The sequence below is a fragment of the Zygotorulaspora mrakii genome, chromosome 6 (assembly GCF_013402915.1).
Source record: "Zygotorulaspora mrakii chromosome 6, complete sequence".
Lineage (NCBI taxonomy): Eukaryota > Fungi > Ascomycota > Saccharomycetes > Saccharomycetales > Saccharomycetaceae > Zygotorulaspora > Zygotorulaspora mrakii.
In genome coordinates, this window is record NC_050724.1 from 601,145 (window position 1) to 614,613 (window position 13,469).

The following is a 13,469-nucleotide window of genomic DNA, read 5'->3' on the forward strand; positions in this document are numbered from 1 at the left end:
AAATGTGACATTTTATGGCGCGAGGACTGTCGAAGACATTTTGTAACCAATCTGCTGATATTAAAACTTTAGATATCTCCTGCAGACAGGTATGCACTTATTATATATTTGTACTTATTACGAAGCTATTACATATAATTCGAGATCTTATTATTCGTCTTCTCATTTCCCTATTAATTATTGATCATTAGCCAGCCTGCTATTATTGGTAGGACTATGAAAGGGAGTTGTTGTGCTACCAGTATTTGCTGTATTTTTGTGCAGTGGATTAGAGTCGACAGAGTTTAAAGATTTGAATAATTGCAGAGGTCTAGACAAAATCCCATTTGATAATTCATTATAAATTTCCAATTTAGAGATCCATCCACATATCACTGATTCTCCATTCAAAGTAAGAAAGACATCTCTAGCAATATGTTCGATCAATGTACACCAAATATACGAAAGTTGTTCCAAACATTTATCATAATAGTAGTTATTGCTCGTCAACTCAAATCTTGGCAAATTTGCTACCATATCTGTGCAAAGGTCCAAAAATTTCATAGAGCTGAGTACATTTTCCACTCTTGGAGGTATCTGGTCAAGAATGCAATCCACTAGACAATTCAAAAATTCTAAAATGTAAGGTTTCATGCGAACAAATGCATAATCGTTAAGCTTATTCATTTCAGATGATCGACTATATGGGATACTCTGATATAGTTGCTCCAACTTGATCTTCAGCAAATCTTGGCACTTCTCTGTGCTGAAATTACATTCTAGTAATTTAGAATTCATGAGTTGCTGCGTTTGTGGACATGCCTTCATAATATCCAACAATGCATTTTGCAGCTGCTCCTTATTCATGAGCTCCAAACCTCTTTGAATGGGAAGTGGCTGCCCTTGAATATTTGATGAAAGATTTGCCTTTCTTTTTAATATAGTATGCTTTCCTCTGTTTGCCATATGCTTCACATTGCGACCCATGTCCTCTTGATTGTCACGTCCGGAAGAATACTTTCTTTTGCATCTATACTTATGTTGATTACCATCTTCAACCAAAGATGTTACTGGATGTTGACCTCCCATTTGCTGAACAGTACTAGTTCCAGAGCCAGATTTGAAGCCCCACGCAAAACCTGCTGAGTATCCCGCTAATGTGTTTGTTTGCTCATTACAATCTTCAGCGTTCATTTTTCAAAAAGTAGGAATATTATCTAGCTGTCTACCACAGCTGAAATTGTTTATATTTTATGGCTTTCCTGCGCTCAAAGTGTCTGTAAGTCGTTAGTCTTTTATATCCTTTAACTTAAAACTTTTTGTATCAAAGAAAGCTAAACCAAAGGTCACGTGAATGAACAGTTTTTACTAATAAAGCGTATATTTGGGCGAATCAGAACTAAAAAGATGCTCTAAAGTAACGCTGCTGGTACCAGGCACACCCCAAAGAACTTGCAATGAGAAAACTGGTTATAAATCATCATGTGCGGCCACTTTTTCTTTCTCCTTTGATTACTTCACTACGCAGAAAATTTTTAATATTAAGAGATGCCCATTAGTAAAAAACCATAAAAAAGTCAATTTGAAGTTAAATTCATTCCTGAAGGGTATTTATCGAGTTGATCTATTCAGTTTACCTCCGTCCGAATCTAGCTCTTAAGTAGATAAGCAGAAATGTCAGGACTAGAAGCCGATCAAGAATTGTCACGGGATGATGCTGCTTTGCAAGATGAGTTCATCGATAATAATGAAGTTGAGCAGGAAGTTGTAGAAGACGATACTGCAAGCATTCCGATGGATGAGGACGATGTTGAGAATGATGCGACTCCAGGAATAGATGTAGGAGATGGAGAGACAATTGAAATCGACGTGAGTAACAATTCTGTGACGTACTTTGATAAGCATAGCGATTCTGTCTTCACTGTATTTCAACATCCTACGCTGCCGCTGATTTGCTCTGGTGGTGGTGACAATTTGGCGTATTTATGGACCTCGCACTCACAACCACCAAAATTTGCCGGGACGTTAAATGGCCACACAGAATCTGTCATTGCCGGTGGATTCAGTTGTGACGGTAAATTTTTGGTCACTGGTGATATGACAGGTAAGGTCTTGATTTACATATCACAAAGTGGTGGTACAAAATGGAAAAAAGTATCGGAAATACAGGAAGTAGAGGAAATTATTTGGTTGAAGTGTCATCCAACTATTCCTGGCGTTTTTGCATTTGGCGCGATCGATGGTTCAGTATGGTGTTTCCAAATAAATCCAGATGGTAGTTTGGATCAGCTCATGACACAATTATCGCATCAACTAGAGTGCACAGCCGGTGAATTCATCAGTACTGAGCAAGGTGAAAACATTTTGGAACTAGTTACATGCTCATCAGATAGTAGCATTATCGGATGGAACTGTTACACCTCGCAAACTCTGTTCAAGATCACTCAGGACCAAATAAGAGGTACTAATGCTCCATGGGTTTCGATTTCGTCTGCTCCTTCCAGTTTGACTAATGGTAACGCCTCTGTGGTAGCATGTGGCTCGAATAATGGTGTTCTTGCTATCATAAACTGTAATAGCGGATCAGTATTGCATTTGTCTGCCGTCATTCAGTTGAAACCTGAACAGGATGAGCTGGATGCTTCAATTGAATCAATCGCATGGTCTCAAAGCTTCCCATTACTAGCTCTTGGGCTGGTATGTGGCGAGATTCTACTTTATGATACAACATCTTGGAAAGTTAGGCACAGATTTTTACTTGAGGATTCTGTAACAAAACTTTTGTTCGACGATCACGATTTATTCGTTTCATGTATCAACGGTAAAGTGTATCAATTCGATGCAAGAACTGGTCAAGAAAAGTTCGTTTGTACCGGTCATAATATGGGTGTCTTGGATTTCGTATTGACCAAGAAAAATGACGGCCCAAGAAGGATAATCACTGCCGGTGATGAAGGAGTATCCTTGATTTTCGAAGTCCCAAATTGAGTCGTCTACAAGGAAATGAAAGGAAAGAACAAATGATGCATTATGCCAATGTCATCGTTATAGAGATATGACTACCTATATATATCTGCATGTAAATTATTTTAATCAAGTTCTCCCATTTAAGTATTTTTCAAGCTTTTCTTCGATGATCTTGCCTACCAGTTTATTCAGTGGGCTGTCTTCGTTCTTGATTTGATTATCTAACGTTACTTGAATTTGCTTTTCGATGACCTTTCCCGTGAGATCAACCTCAATATTAACCTCTTCATTTGTTTTCTTGAATGGCATGATTACGTTCTCTTGGGTGTGCTTGATCATACTGATAAAAAAAGTTCCATCACTCAAAACATCAGTAACCGTTAAGGATGTACCATCAATACATATAAATCCCTTTTCTACGATGTATTTTTCGAGTTGTGGATCCCTCAATTTAAATCCGAATATGATAGAGTTGCCTTCCGACTTTCGAGACTCAATCGTAGCAACAGTATCAACATGGCCTTGCACGTAGTGGCCACCAAATCTCACGTCTTGAGAAACAGCACGTTCCAAGTTAACCTTCGCACCTTGTTGCCACGATGCAACGTTTGTTCTTTTAATGGTCTCAGGGGAAATACCCACTTTGAACGTATCTTCGTTAAATTCGGTCACAGTAAGACACACGCCATTAACAGCAATAGAATCGCCAATATGACAGTCGAGTAGAATCGGTTTGGCATTACCAATAGTAATTGACACACCATTTCCACCGCTGGCGGTGTCGTCAAAGGCTTGATATCCCAAGACCGTGCCAATGTGCTCAACGATACCAGTGAACATTTCTATATCTTTCCTTACTGCGCCAAACCTACTTTCAGTACTCTGTTTCTATAAAAGGTTTTATAAAGTTCGCGATATCTGTCAAAAACGATATACAAAGGTGAACGTCGATTCATTACAGAAACCGAGGACGTTCGGGAATGAGAACGCCATCATCCAAGAAGGTTTATACATTATAGACCTCAACTAGAGTGTACAGAATTTCGCAGTAACCGTGGTGGTTAAATGAATAATCTTCGTGGCTGTTGTAACAAGTATAGAACGATCAGTTATATGCTGCTGTGAAGTAGTTGACTTTTTGGCCGGTTTGAAAGTCGATCTCTTCGAGTGTGATTTAGTTGCATTTGTATTTACTTCCTTGCCAGGATTAGAATTAGGTGAGGCGTTAGTAGAACTTGAGATGGGTAATGCGCTTATTCCACTAGAAGTAATAGATAATGAACTTGCAGATTTAATCGATGCCTCTGGAGCCCCGATTGTATGTAAAGACATTGAGCTTACTCCACTGGTTGTATCCTGTGACTTGTCAAATACAGATGCCGCAATAGTAGTTGCAAGACTAATCATTGAACTGTAGGTGCCGCTGGCCCGTACTGATCTGGATAGCGGGGCAGATTCTATGACGGAGAATGACGACGCTGTTGACCTTGCTAATGGATATCTCGCATTATTTGGGCTAGTAGGTTTACTTTGATACAAATTTGAAGATGTTGTAAAGTTAGCTGATTGACGAGACGTGCAATGTAGTACGTTTCCTTCAAATATATCTGAAGTAACGGAGAAAGGCTCTGTCGATGACCAAGGCATTGCACTTGCCCGTATAGCATCTCGGATATTTCCATTTTCAGGAATCTGTTCAACTTGGCCTTCTGAAATCTGACTATTAGCCCTTGCCTGGGCAAGTGATATTTGATAATGGTCCAAATCATATACGACATATGCGGAAGATAGAAAGACTTGGCCCAAGGTAAAGGATTCGTCACCGGGTAAAACTCCAAATCCGCAATACCCATTTTGAGGTGGCTGCAGAATAAGGTTGGAAAGCGGTACTTTGATTGTGAGGTCTCCAAAATCAAAATGGAATTCTGTATCGTCATCACTTGGTGGGCATTTGAGCATATAAATTTGATCTTTTTCACTGTAGAAAGCGTTGACGAATGAAGCCATATCTTGAAGAATATTTTGGGGTGCACTCATTAAACTTGTGCCAGAGTCTAGAAGTGCTGCTGTCTTAGTCGTAGTCACAGTTTTTTGTTTACACTTTTTAGCGCTTCTAATACCAAGTCCCTGCAATGTGATTGCTAATGTCGCTGGCTTATCAACTATGTTTGGATACTGGTTAACCATCGGAAAGGTGTACATGTCTCCAGCAAACTTTGTTCTATCAGTTGCTCCAAATACTATGGAACCTGAATTCGAATTCAAGTGCAACGAATAGGCAACAGTGTTGATTAGCCCTTCATTCTTCAAGACTTGTGGAAAGTTGGGATAGAAATCACCGGGTGCGTCACTATAGCCACGGACCGATTCTAAGCTCTGGAAACCAATGCCAAGAACACCTCCTGCCGGAGTTGAGGCAACATCAGCAACCCCAAACTGTAAATTTGAAATATCTCTGCCGTTCAATACTAATCTTTCCCTGCACCAATATCCATCGGCAAAAGAGCCATCGGAGTAATTTGTATAGAATCTACCTATATCAAGTTTCTGAATGCTCGATGATACATTGGCATCATAAGTGCCACTTAATTGACAGTCGATGGATGGAGATATTTCTCCACCATTATAACTTTTATTAGAATAGGTAGCAGTACCTTTTTCAGGTAAACAGTATGGATTTACTGAGCTCATCACCCACATATCGGACGAACCGGTATCAAACAGTACTGTTATCTCTTGAACAGGCGTTCCAATATCTAGGGTAGCGGCATAGAACAGATCCTGTTCGTACCTCAAATCGATTTCGAGTCCAGATCCAGACCTTTTACGCAACGCATTACGAAATGGATTTTCCACTCTTGTTATGGGGATTTCTAGTGAGTCTAACTTATTAGCTGGCGTAATTACTCCTGTTGGAAATGCTCTGACATGAGAGGATATATACCAAGTCATAAGGTATAGACTTAAAAAACTCACCGGAAATGCCATTATTCTTAGGCGCAAAGTTGCCGCTTTGAACGACTATATGCTATTTGAGCTACATTCCATCGAAAATAAACTCGACATCAACTACGCTCAAACTGGCTCCTATAAATACTTCCGTTTGAGAGGAAATACAGGTGTCGAATGAAACCGAAATAACAGCTACTGTCAATTGTTTCGAACATCCGTTTTGCTTATTATCCTTACCATTACACGAACTGAAAAGGGTAATTACAAGATCTTCCACAACTGAGTGAAACGAGTGACAAAATATGAGTTGCTATAGATGAGGTACCTTTATATCTGTTTATAGATGTGGCTTAACATTCTTTATCTTAATTTGTCAAGCTTTCTCAAATAGGTTTGGATTTCTTTAATGACGGCTTTTCTTCTCTCCTTGAGCTTGATTTTTCTCTCTCCCTGTAGATTTGCCAAATCAATGCCATCCAACTCAATCAGCAGTTTGAGAAGCATTTCATTGTAATAATTTCGTTGATAGATTTTTTTCTCATCATTTTTATCGAAGGATTCAAATAATTGATCAACACCATTTTTGTATTCATTGTTAAACCTCAACCAAACACTCTCGATCTGCTCTTCAAAACTCAATGAATGCACCTTATTTTGTTCCTGCTTGGACTGCTTCTTTGTCTTTTTCTTTTCAGTTTTCTTGGCACTTAATCCTGCACTTCTCCAAAGCATTGCTGAGACTACGATTGCAGACGCACCTGTCAGCAACAGCGCATTGGACAGAACTCCATTGTCATTGTCTAAGACATAAGTTTCCACAAGTGGCTTTATATTTGCCCTATAATAGCTGCTTGCCCACTCCATTAATCTTGTATTTTATGGTATTTAGTGTGATGTTGTTGCATCAATATTCAGTTTTACAGTTTTTCGAGAATTCTGTCTAATGTACATATCGGTGTTTTGAAAGTGCAAAAATGGAACACAAAAATTGTTACCACAGAGCACAACCGTGATGCAAGTCCTTCTTACCGTTACTCGTTTGATTGCAAATGCCTAAGTCCAATGAATAAGAAGATATAAGGGCCGCAGTTAGACGAAACCTATCAAGCGACATATCGGCGACGCACTAGATGAAACATGACGCATGGAAATGTTTTCCCTGTAAAAAACTAAATGTCAGTAGCTGGATGGTATAACAGAGTAGCTAAATACTGGCAATTGAAGCCAGCTTAAGGCTGGCGATAACAGGATGAAATTCAAGCCCTGGCATCTCATAACAGTGCAAGCCGTATTTTACGACGCGCGCTATATCAAGGGTTTTTAAGGTTAAAAGGTGAAATGGTTATGTCCTTGAATAGCGGTATTTTACAAGGTGCAGTACAGCGGATCAAATATTAGCTAGAGCGTTTTGTAGTGCACTTACAGAGAGTGATAGTTGCTCGTATCTAAAAACATCAATGCCTGCCTCGATGAGATATGAAGAGCTTCAAAAGTTGATTAACATTTTGATAGGTGATCAGCTAGCTAAGGTCGACTTGCTAACCAATTCCGATACGAAGATCTTAGCAGAGCTATTAGATTTTGGAGCTAGCTCATCTCTACAAGATATGAAACTAGATATTCTGTTCATTCTGTTAAACCTGGAGGAAACTATTAGAAATCAGCTGGGCGAACTGTATATTAGTACTGTCGAAAAAGTCTATGAGAAGAGTAGTTTTCTTTTGAATTTCGCTCAAAACGATCCGTTCAAAAATTACAAGTACATGCGACTCATCAACCTTTGTGTTGAGTATTGTCCACTCATCAACTACCCCCATTTCAACGAGATACAGGCAAATCTAGTTAAAATGTTGAGAACACTCGCGTATGAGCGTGAGATGTATGATAATGTGAGTTATTTGAAGACAGTTATCGAGATGTTCAAGTTTTTGCTTCATTTTGAGTCTGCGAATAGAATCTCCATCGAGCTTTCAAGTCCATTGGAAGATATGCTTTTAACGATTGTTGACAAATATGCATTGAATTTGAATTTCAAATATACTACCTGTTCCAAGACTTCGAAATCCTCTTCGGTATCTGTTAAATACAGCCTTCTAGAAAATGAAATCTCAGAGACAAACGCATGTATTCCCAATCCTGTCCACGTTAAGAATTCCTTAGATAGTTCATTACTTTCGCTAGCACTTACCTTATATCCTAGCGCGTATCATTCCCAATCATTATATACCAGGAATAATAAATCTCTATGGGATAACGTTGATTTCAATTTCTTCATCGCAAGTTTACTGAAGAGCAGTGACATTACTTTAAGATGTGCTGTACTTACGTATCTGATATGCCCTTATTTGGAACAGGAAAATAAATGGCAGGATAAGAAATGGTTACAGCTTTATCTCCCCTATTTAGTTGATACCCTCAATTTCTCGAATATCCCTTGGTGGTTTGATCCATTTGAAAATTTGATACTTTTGATTGATCTATATCATAAACACGAACCCCTAAACAATCCTGTGATTACGTTTTTAACCAAGACAAACGTCATGTATGGGCTACTTACGCTGTTCGCACAGTGTCTTTCATTGAAAACACAAAGCAGATCATCCATGAATTGTACTACAAAGTTCATTCGTTTATGTGCATCTTTTGCTGCATATGATGAGCTGTACAGAACTCTTTTGTTGGAGCAAAAATTTTTGCTTCATCATCTTGAGTTTGGTTTAGAGTCTCATCTTAAACTTTTGAAACAATTCTTGGCGTACAGAGATAAAATAATAGAACTAGAAGGACCCGGGGTACTAAACTTGCCACCAATATATGATAAGGAAACTGTAATGGCATGGTTGCTGCTGCTTAAATCGTTTTCAAGAAGTGTAAGTGCCTTGCGAACATCACTAAAAAGTAATAAATTGGCTGAGTTATTGTTAGAGCTATTACGGGTGACTTACGATATTACTCAGGATTGTGATTTCGCCGGAAATGATTTCTTGAAGGCAGAGATAGACATAATGGGAGTGAACCTGGGTTGTATTTGTAATTTTGTTGTTGAATTTTCCAATTTACAGTCATTCATGCTGAAAAATGGCATTGTTAAAATAACAGGTGAAATTCTGAACGATCCTTTGTTTAATTCGAAGAGGAGATGGAAAACTTCCCGCTACAACGATTCATTCGACAGAGACAGCATTGACTCTGTCAAAACAAATGCTCTTTGGGTGCTCCGCCATCTTATGTACAACTGTCAAAACTCCGAAAAGTTGGAACTGCTTTCTGAAGTTCCAATGTCTACGATATTAGAGTTTATCAATGATCCAAGCTGGTCGGTTCAAGAGCAATGCTTCCAACTAATACGAAATTTAACCTGTAATTCAAGAAAAGTCGTTAATATTCTCCTGGAGAACTTTCAAAATATTGATTACAAAAACGATCGAAATACAGGATCAGGATCAAAATTAGTAACAGGTTCAACATATCTATTCGAGTACTTAGCGAGAAAAATGCTGCTACTCAATCCAAGCGATAGTATCCAAAAGAAAACCTTGGAAGGTGTGCTGTACATCATCGTCAATTTGGCCGCTGTAAACGAAAACAAGAAGGAACTTGTGATTGAACAGGCAGAAATATTGAGTATAATTCGCGATATTCTTTCAGAATCACCTCAAAATCTCGGTCATTATAGTAATGACAGCAAACTAAAATTGGCCTGTCTTTGGGTTTTGAACAATCTCCTCTGGGATTCAACAATCTCTAGGTACACACACTATTCCCTCGAAGGTTATGCTCCATCACCTCACGAAGAAGGCCCTAAGCAAGGCAATTCCACTTGGGTATACGGCAACAGCAATGCACCGACACATTCTAATGCGGAAGAATTCGAAGATGAATCAGAGTATGACTCTGACACCAAAGACGACGATAATGATTCAGAAAATGTTGAGGAAGAATTTGTCCACGGGCCAGGCGTGGGAGCAGACTCTGCCATCCACACCAACAGAGCGACAGTCGAAAGATGTAAAAAGCTCGTCGATATGGGTATTTACGATCTGGTGAAACAGAATAAAGATGAAGACTCCCTCTCAGTCAGAGAAAAGGCGAAAACTTTACAATACCACATGGATCTCCTCCTAAAGGGGTCCATTTGATGAAGGACTGTTCAACTGTTGAGCACTCCTTTGGCTTTACGTTGATTCCTCGTTGATTTCTCGTTTATCGTTTACGACCTACCAACCGAAAGTCCTGGCATTTCACGTGGCTGCTTTATATTCAACATCCCACAGTTGTGGCAATAAGCGCACGAGCGTCGACATGCGAAAATATATACTTATATAAATCGTTTTGCACTGTAATGAAGATATATGAATTAAACGGAGACGCAATCGATAACAAAACCCTTCAGGACAGGAATTTGGTCGCTTGAATCATGTCAATGTATTCAACCAATCCGTTTGGTGTTCCATCGGATCCAAAGAAATTGCCTTCTTATGCAACTCCGGTATCATCGATTTCTTCAGTTTTATACAACAACTTGAAGACAATCTTCACATATAAAACTTTTTCTGAGCCAGATTTATTGGACTCATGCTTGAAACAATGGTCGTCCAGAGGTGTTAACAGTGTTTTTTTTCGCGAATTGGATGTTAGGACTGGAGCAGGATTAGCACCATTGGGTTTTAGTCATGGGTCATCTGCTGTTACTGGTATTGTCGCTCCTGGGTACGCACTACCATATTTTGTGAATTCTTTCCATGAGACTACTTCTCCTAAAGATAAATTTGTGTTTAGCGTTTCTTCTTTGAACTATGACGAGGAATCTGGTGCGATTGTCAGCGACTACGTGACACCATTGCAGGCAGCTTCGCGTCTAAACTTTACTGTAGTTACTCCTGTTTCTGCAAGTGAAGTTCAGGCTGTGACACTTTTATCTCTAGCCATTGCTAGATTCAGCCGCAGCAAGGCTGCCGTGAATCTGTATGAGGGCAGTTATGCAAAATCTGTTGCTGAAATCAGGGAAAAAATTTCACAAGATGGATTATTTGACAAGTTGGAGAAAGCACTTCCTTTAACAGCATCTTTTGAAGATGTATTGGACAAATTCAACGAATTTACAAATTTGAAGCTACATAACTTCCAGTATACAGGTGCTAGCGACGCAGAAACTGTATTTGTAACTTACGGTTCACTAGAATCCCAGCTATTCCATGACGCTTTGGTAGGTAATGACTCTAAATCTGCATTGATAGCTGTTCGTGTTCCATTGCCTTTTGATCTGGAAAGGTTTGTTGCCCAAATTCCTTCCACTGCTAGAAAAATTGTAGTCATTGGCCAATCTTTGGATGGAAATTCAGCAACATATTTAAGGAGTCAAGTTTCAGCCGCTTTGTTCTATCATCGTCGCAGAAATGTTTCTGTCTCTGAGTATATTTACCAGACAAATTTTGTTTGGTCTCCAACTGCAGTTGAACAAGTTATTTCCACCTTCATTCCTGAATTTGTTTCCTCTACCATTAATGCCACTTCAAAGGGCTTCACTTTTTGGGCTTCAGATAAGAGCTCTGTTGTCGATTTATCTTCAAGGTTAGTACATGCACTATCTTTGGTTGATGGTCAAACCATTACTTTAAGATCTATATTTGACAATATCGCTAATGCGGGAACTTTTCAATCTCAATTTACCACAGGACCTGTATCAGAAAACCTTACCATATCTAACATTGACAATGCTGATGTTGCATTCGTAGAAAATGTCGCTTTGTTGGATACTTTAGATGTCACCGCCACTGTCAAAAATAATGGTACTATTCTTGTTATTTCAAGAAAATCTTTGAAGGAACTTGACCAATTGAAGGGTGAGACATACGTGAAAGATCTTGGAATTAATGAGAAATTTTTTGTTTCTGCTGCTGAAAAAAATATAAAAGTGGTTATTATTGATGCGCACAGCATCGGCGACAAAGAGGAAACGAAGGGTCACACACTATCTTTTGTCTCTCAAGCAGTTTTTTGGAAGTACGCATTTGGTTATGATGTGGCAGAAAGTGTTCGTCGTATTTGGAGTTCTGCTGGCCCTGATATCGAATTATTAGCTGCAGTTTTGTCTGATATTATAACCACCGCTTTTGAAGATGGTGTCAAAGAGGTTCCAAGCGGTGCTTTAAAGAGCATTGTGGAGGATTTCTCCAAGAAGGAATCAACTGATACTGAGTGTCTACCCATCTACGTCACCGAAACATCTTTCACCCCAAACCAAAGCAAAATTGAGGAGATCGCAGAAGTTGAGACCGGGAAAATCTCTGATGTTACAAGAAAGCTTGTATTTAAAGAAGCATATGGAGTTGAAAACGTCTTGAGACCAGATCTGCCTGTTAAAAATTTTGTAGTCAAGGTAAAGGAGAACAGACGTGTTACTCCATCTGATTATGACAGATACATCTTCCATATTGAATTTGATATTAGCGGTGCCGGTTTGAAGTACGGTATTGGTGAGGCTCTTGGTGTTCATGCAAGGAACAATGTAGATATGGTGACAGAATTTTTACGTTCATACGGCCTGGATGAAAATCAAACTGTACTTGTGCCTAACAAGGATGATTCCAATTTACTGGAGTCGAGAACTGTGCTTCAGGCCTTTACAGATAACCTGGACATCTTTGGTAAACCACCTAAGAAATTTTACGAATCATTAGTGGAGTTTGCAACTAACGAAGATGAGAAGTTAGCATTGGAAAACTTGATCTCACCAGCCGGTTCGGTAGACCTCAAAAGATATCAAGATGTTGAGTATTACACTTATGCTGACATATTTGAGAAATTTCCTTCCGCAAGACCAAGTGTTGAACATCTTGTCAGTATGATAGCGCCATTGAAAAGGAGAGAATATTCTATAGCATCTTCTCAAAAGGTTCATGAAAATGAGGTTCACTTGCTAATTGTTGTTGTTGACTGGGTTGATGCGAAGGGCAGAAAAAGATTTGGCCAAGCTTCCAAATTCTTATCTGAGTTGCAGGTAGGATCTGAGGTTGTTGTTAGTGTCAAACCTTCTGTTATGAAACTTCCACCTAATCCAAAGCAGCCGGTTATTATGAGTGGCCTTGGTACTGGTTTGGCACCCTTCAAAGCTATCGTTGAGGAAAAAATGTGGCAAAAAGAACAAGGACATGAAATTGGTGAGGTTTATCTTTTCTTGGGTTCAAGACACAAGAGAGAGGAGTATTTGTATGGTGAACTATGGGAAGCCTATAAGGATGCAGGTATTATTACTCACATTGGTGCAGCATTCTCCAGAGATCAACCTGAAAAGATATATATTCAGGACCGTATTAAGGAAGCTTTGGTTCAATTGAAACCTGCGATGATCGATAAGGTTGGCTCTTTCTATTTGTGTGGACCAACTTGGCCTGTTCCTGATATTACTCATGCCCTTCAAGAAATTATTTCGGCTGACGCAGCAGAGAAAGGTGTTAAGGTTGACTTAAATGCAGCTATCGAAGATTTGAAAGAAGCTTCCAGATATATTCTGGAAGTTTATTAGTGCTAGAGAGTTTTGATAAATATTGTAGATACTTGCCATTAATACA

The 13,469-nt window shown here is 39.1% G+C and overlaps 7 protein-coding genes across 7 annotated transcripts; 3 read left to right on the forward strand and 4 right to left on the reverse strand.

Annotated features, from left to right (window-relative positions):
• Positions 1-177: 177 nt before the first annotated feature.
• STS1 (Sts1p) lies at positions 178-1,173 on the reverse strand (the record flags this gene model as incomplete). The annotated part of the gene is made up of 1 exon (XM_037289629.1): positions 178-1,173. One exon carries the CDS (start codon positions 1,171-1,173, stop codon positions 178-180), a length of 996 nt encoding a protein of 331 aa, XP_037145524.1.
• Positions 1,174-1,653: 480 nt separating this feature from the next.
• SQT1 (Sqt1p) lies at positions 1,654-2,967 on the forward strand (the record flags this gene model as incomplete). The annotated part of the gene is made up of 1 exon (XM_037289630.1): positions 1,654-2,967. One exon carries the CDS (start codon positions 1,654-1,656, stop codon positions 2,965-2,967), a length of 1,314 nt encoding a protein of 437 aa, XP_037145525.1.
• Positions 2,968-3,072: 105 nt separating this feature from the next.
• RIB5 (riboflavin synthase) lies at positions 3,073-3,786 on the reverse strand (the record flags this gene model as incomplete). Its single annotated transcript, XM_037289631.1, has 1 exon — positions 3,073-3,786. The coding sequence occupies one exon, from the start codon at positions 3,784-3,786 to the stop codon at positions 3,073-3,075; it is 714 nt and encodes a 237-aa protein (XP_037145526.1).
• A 186-nt stretch (positions 3,787-3,972) lies between these two features.
• On the reverse strand, positions 3,973-5,934 carry BAR1 (aspartyl protease BAR1; the record flags this gene model as incomplete). The annotated part of the gene is made up of 1 exon (XM_037289632.1): positions 3,973-5,934. The coding sequence occupies one exon, from the start codon at positions 5,932-5,934 to the stop codon at positions 3,973-3,975; it is 1,962 nt and encodes a 653-aa protein (XP_037145527.1).
• A 324-nt stretch (positions 5,935-6,258) lies between these two features.
• On the reverse strand, positions 6,259-6,762 carry SNL1 (Snl1p; the record flags this gene model as incomplete). The annotated part of the gene is made up of 1 exon (XM_037289633.1): positions 6,259-6,762. One exon carries the CDS (start codon positions 6,760-6,762, stop codon positions 6,259-6,261), a length of 504 nt encoding a protein of 167 aa, XP_037145528.1.
• A 593-nt stretch (positions 6,763-7,355) lies between these two features.
• VID28 (glucose-induced degradation complex subunit VID28) lies at positions 7,356-10,037 on the forward strand (the record flags this gene model as incomplete). The annotated part of the gene is made up of 1 exon (XM_037289634.1): positions 7,356-10,037. One exon carries the CDS (start codon positions 7,356-7,358, stop codon positions 10,035-10,037), a length of 2,682 nt encoding a protein of 893 aa, XP_037145529.1.
• A 278-nt stretch (positions 10,038-10,315) lies between these two features.
• On the forward strand, positions 10,316-13,423 carry MET10 (sulfite reductase subunit alpha; the record flags this gene model as incomplete). Its single annotated transcript, XM_037289635.1, has 1 exon — positions 10,316-13,423. The coding sequence occupies one exon, from the start codon at positions 10,316-10,318 to the stop codon at positions 13,421-13,423; it is 3,108 nt and encodes a 1,035-aa protein (XP_037145530.1).
• Positions 13,424-13,469: the final 46 nt, after the last annotated feature.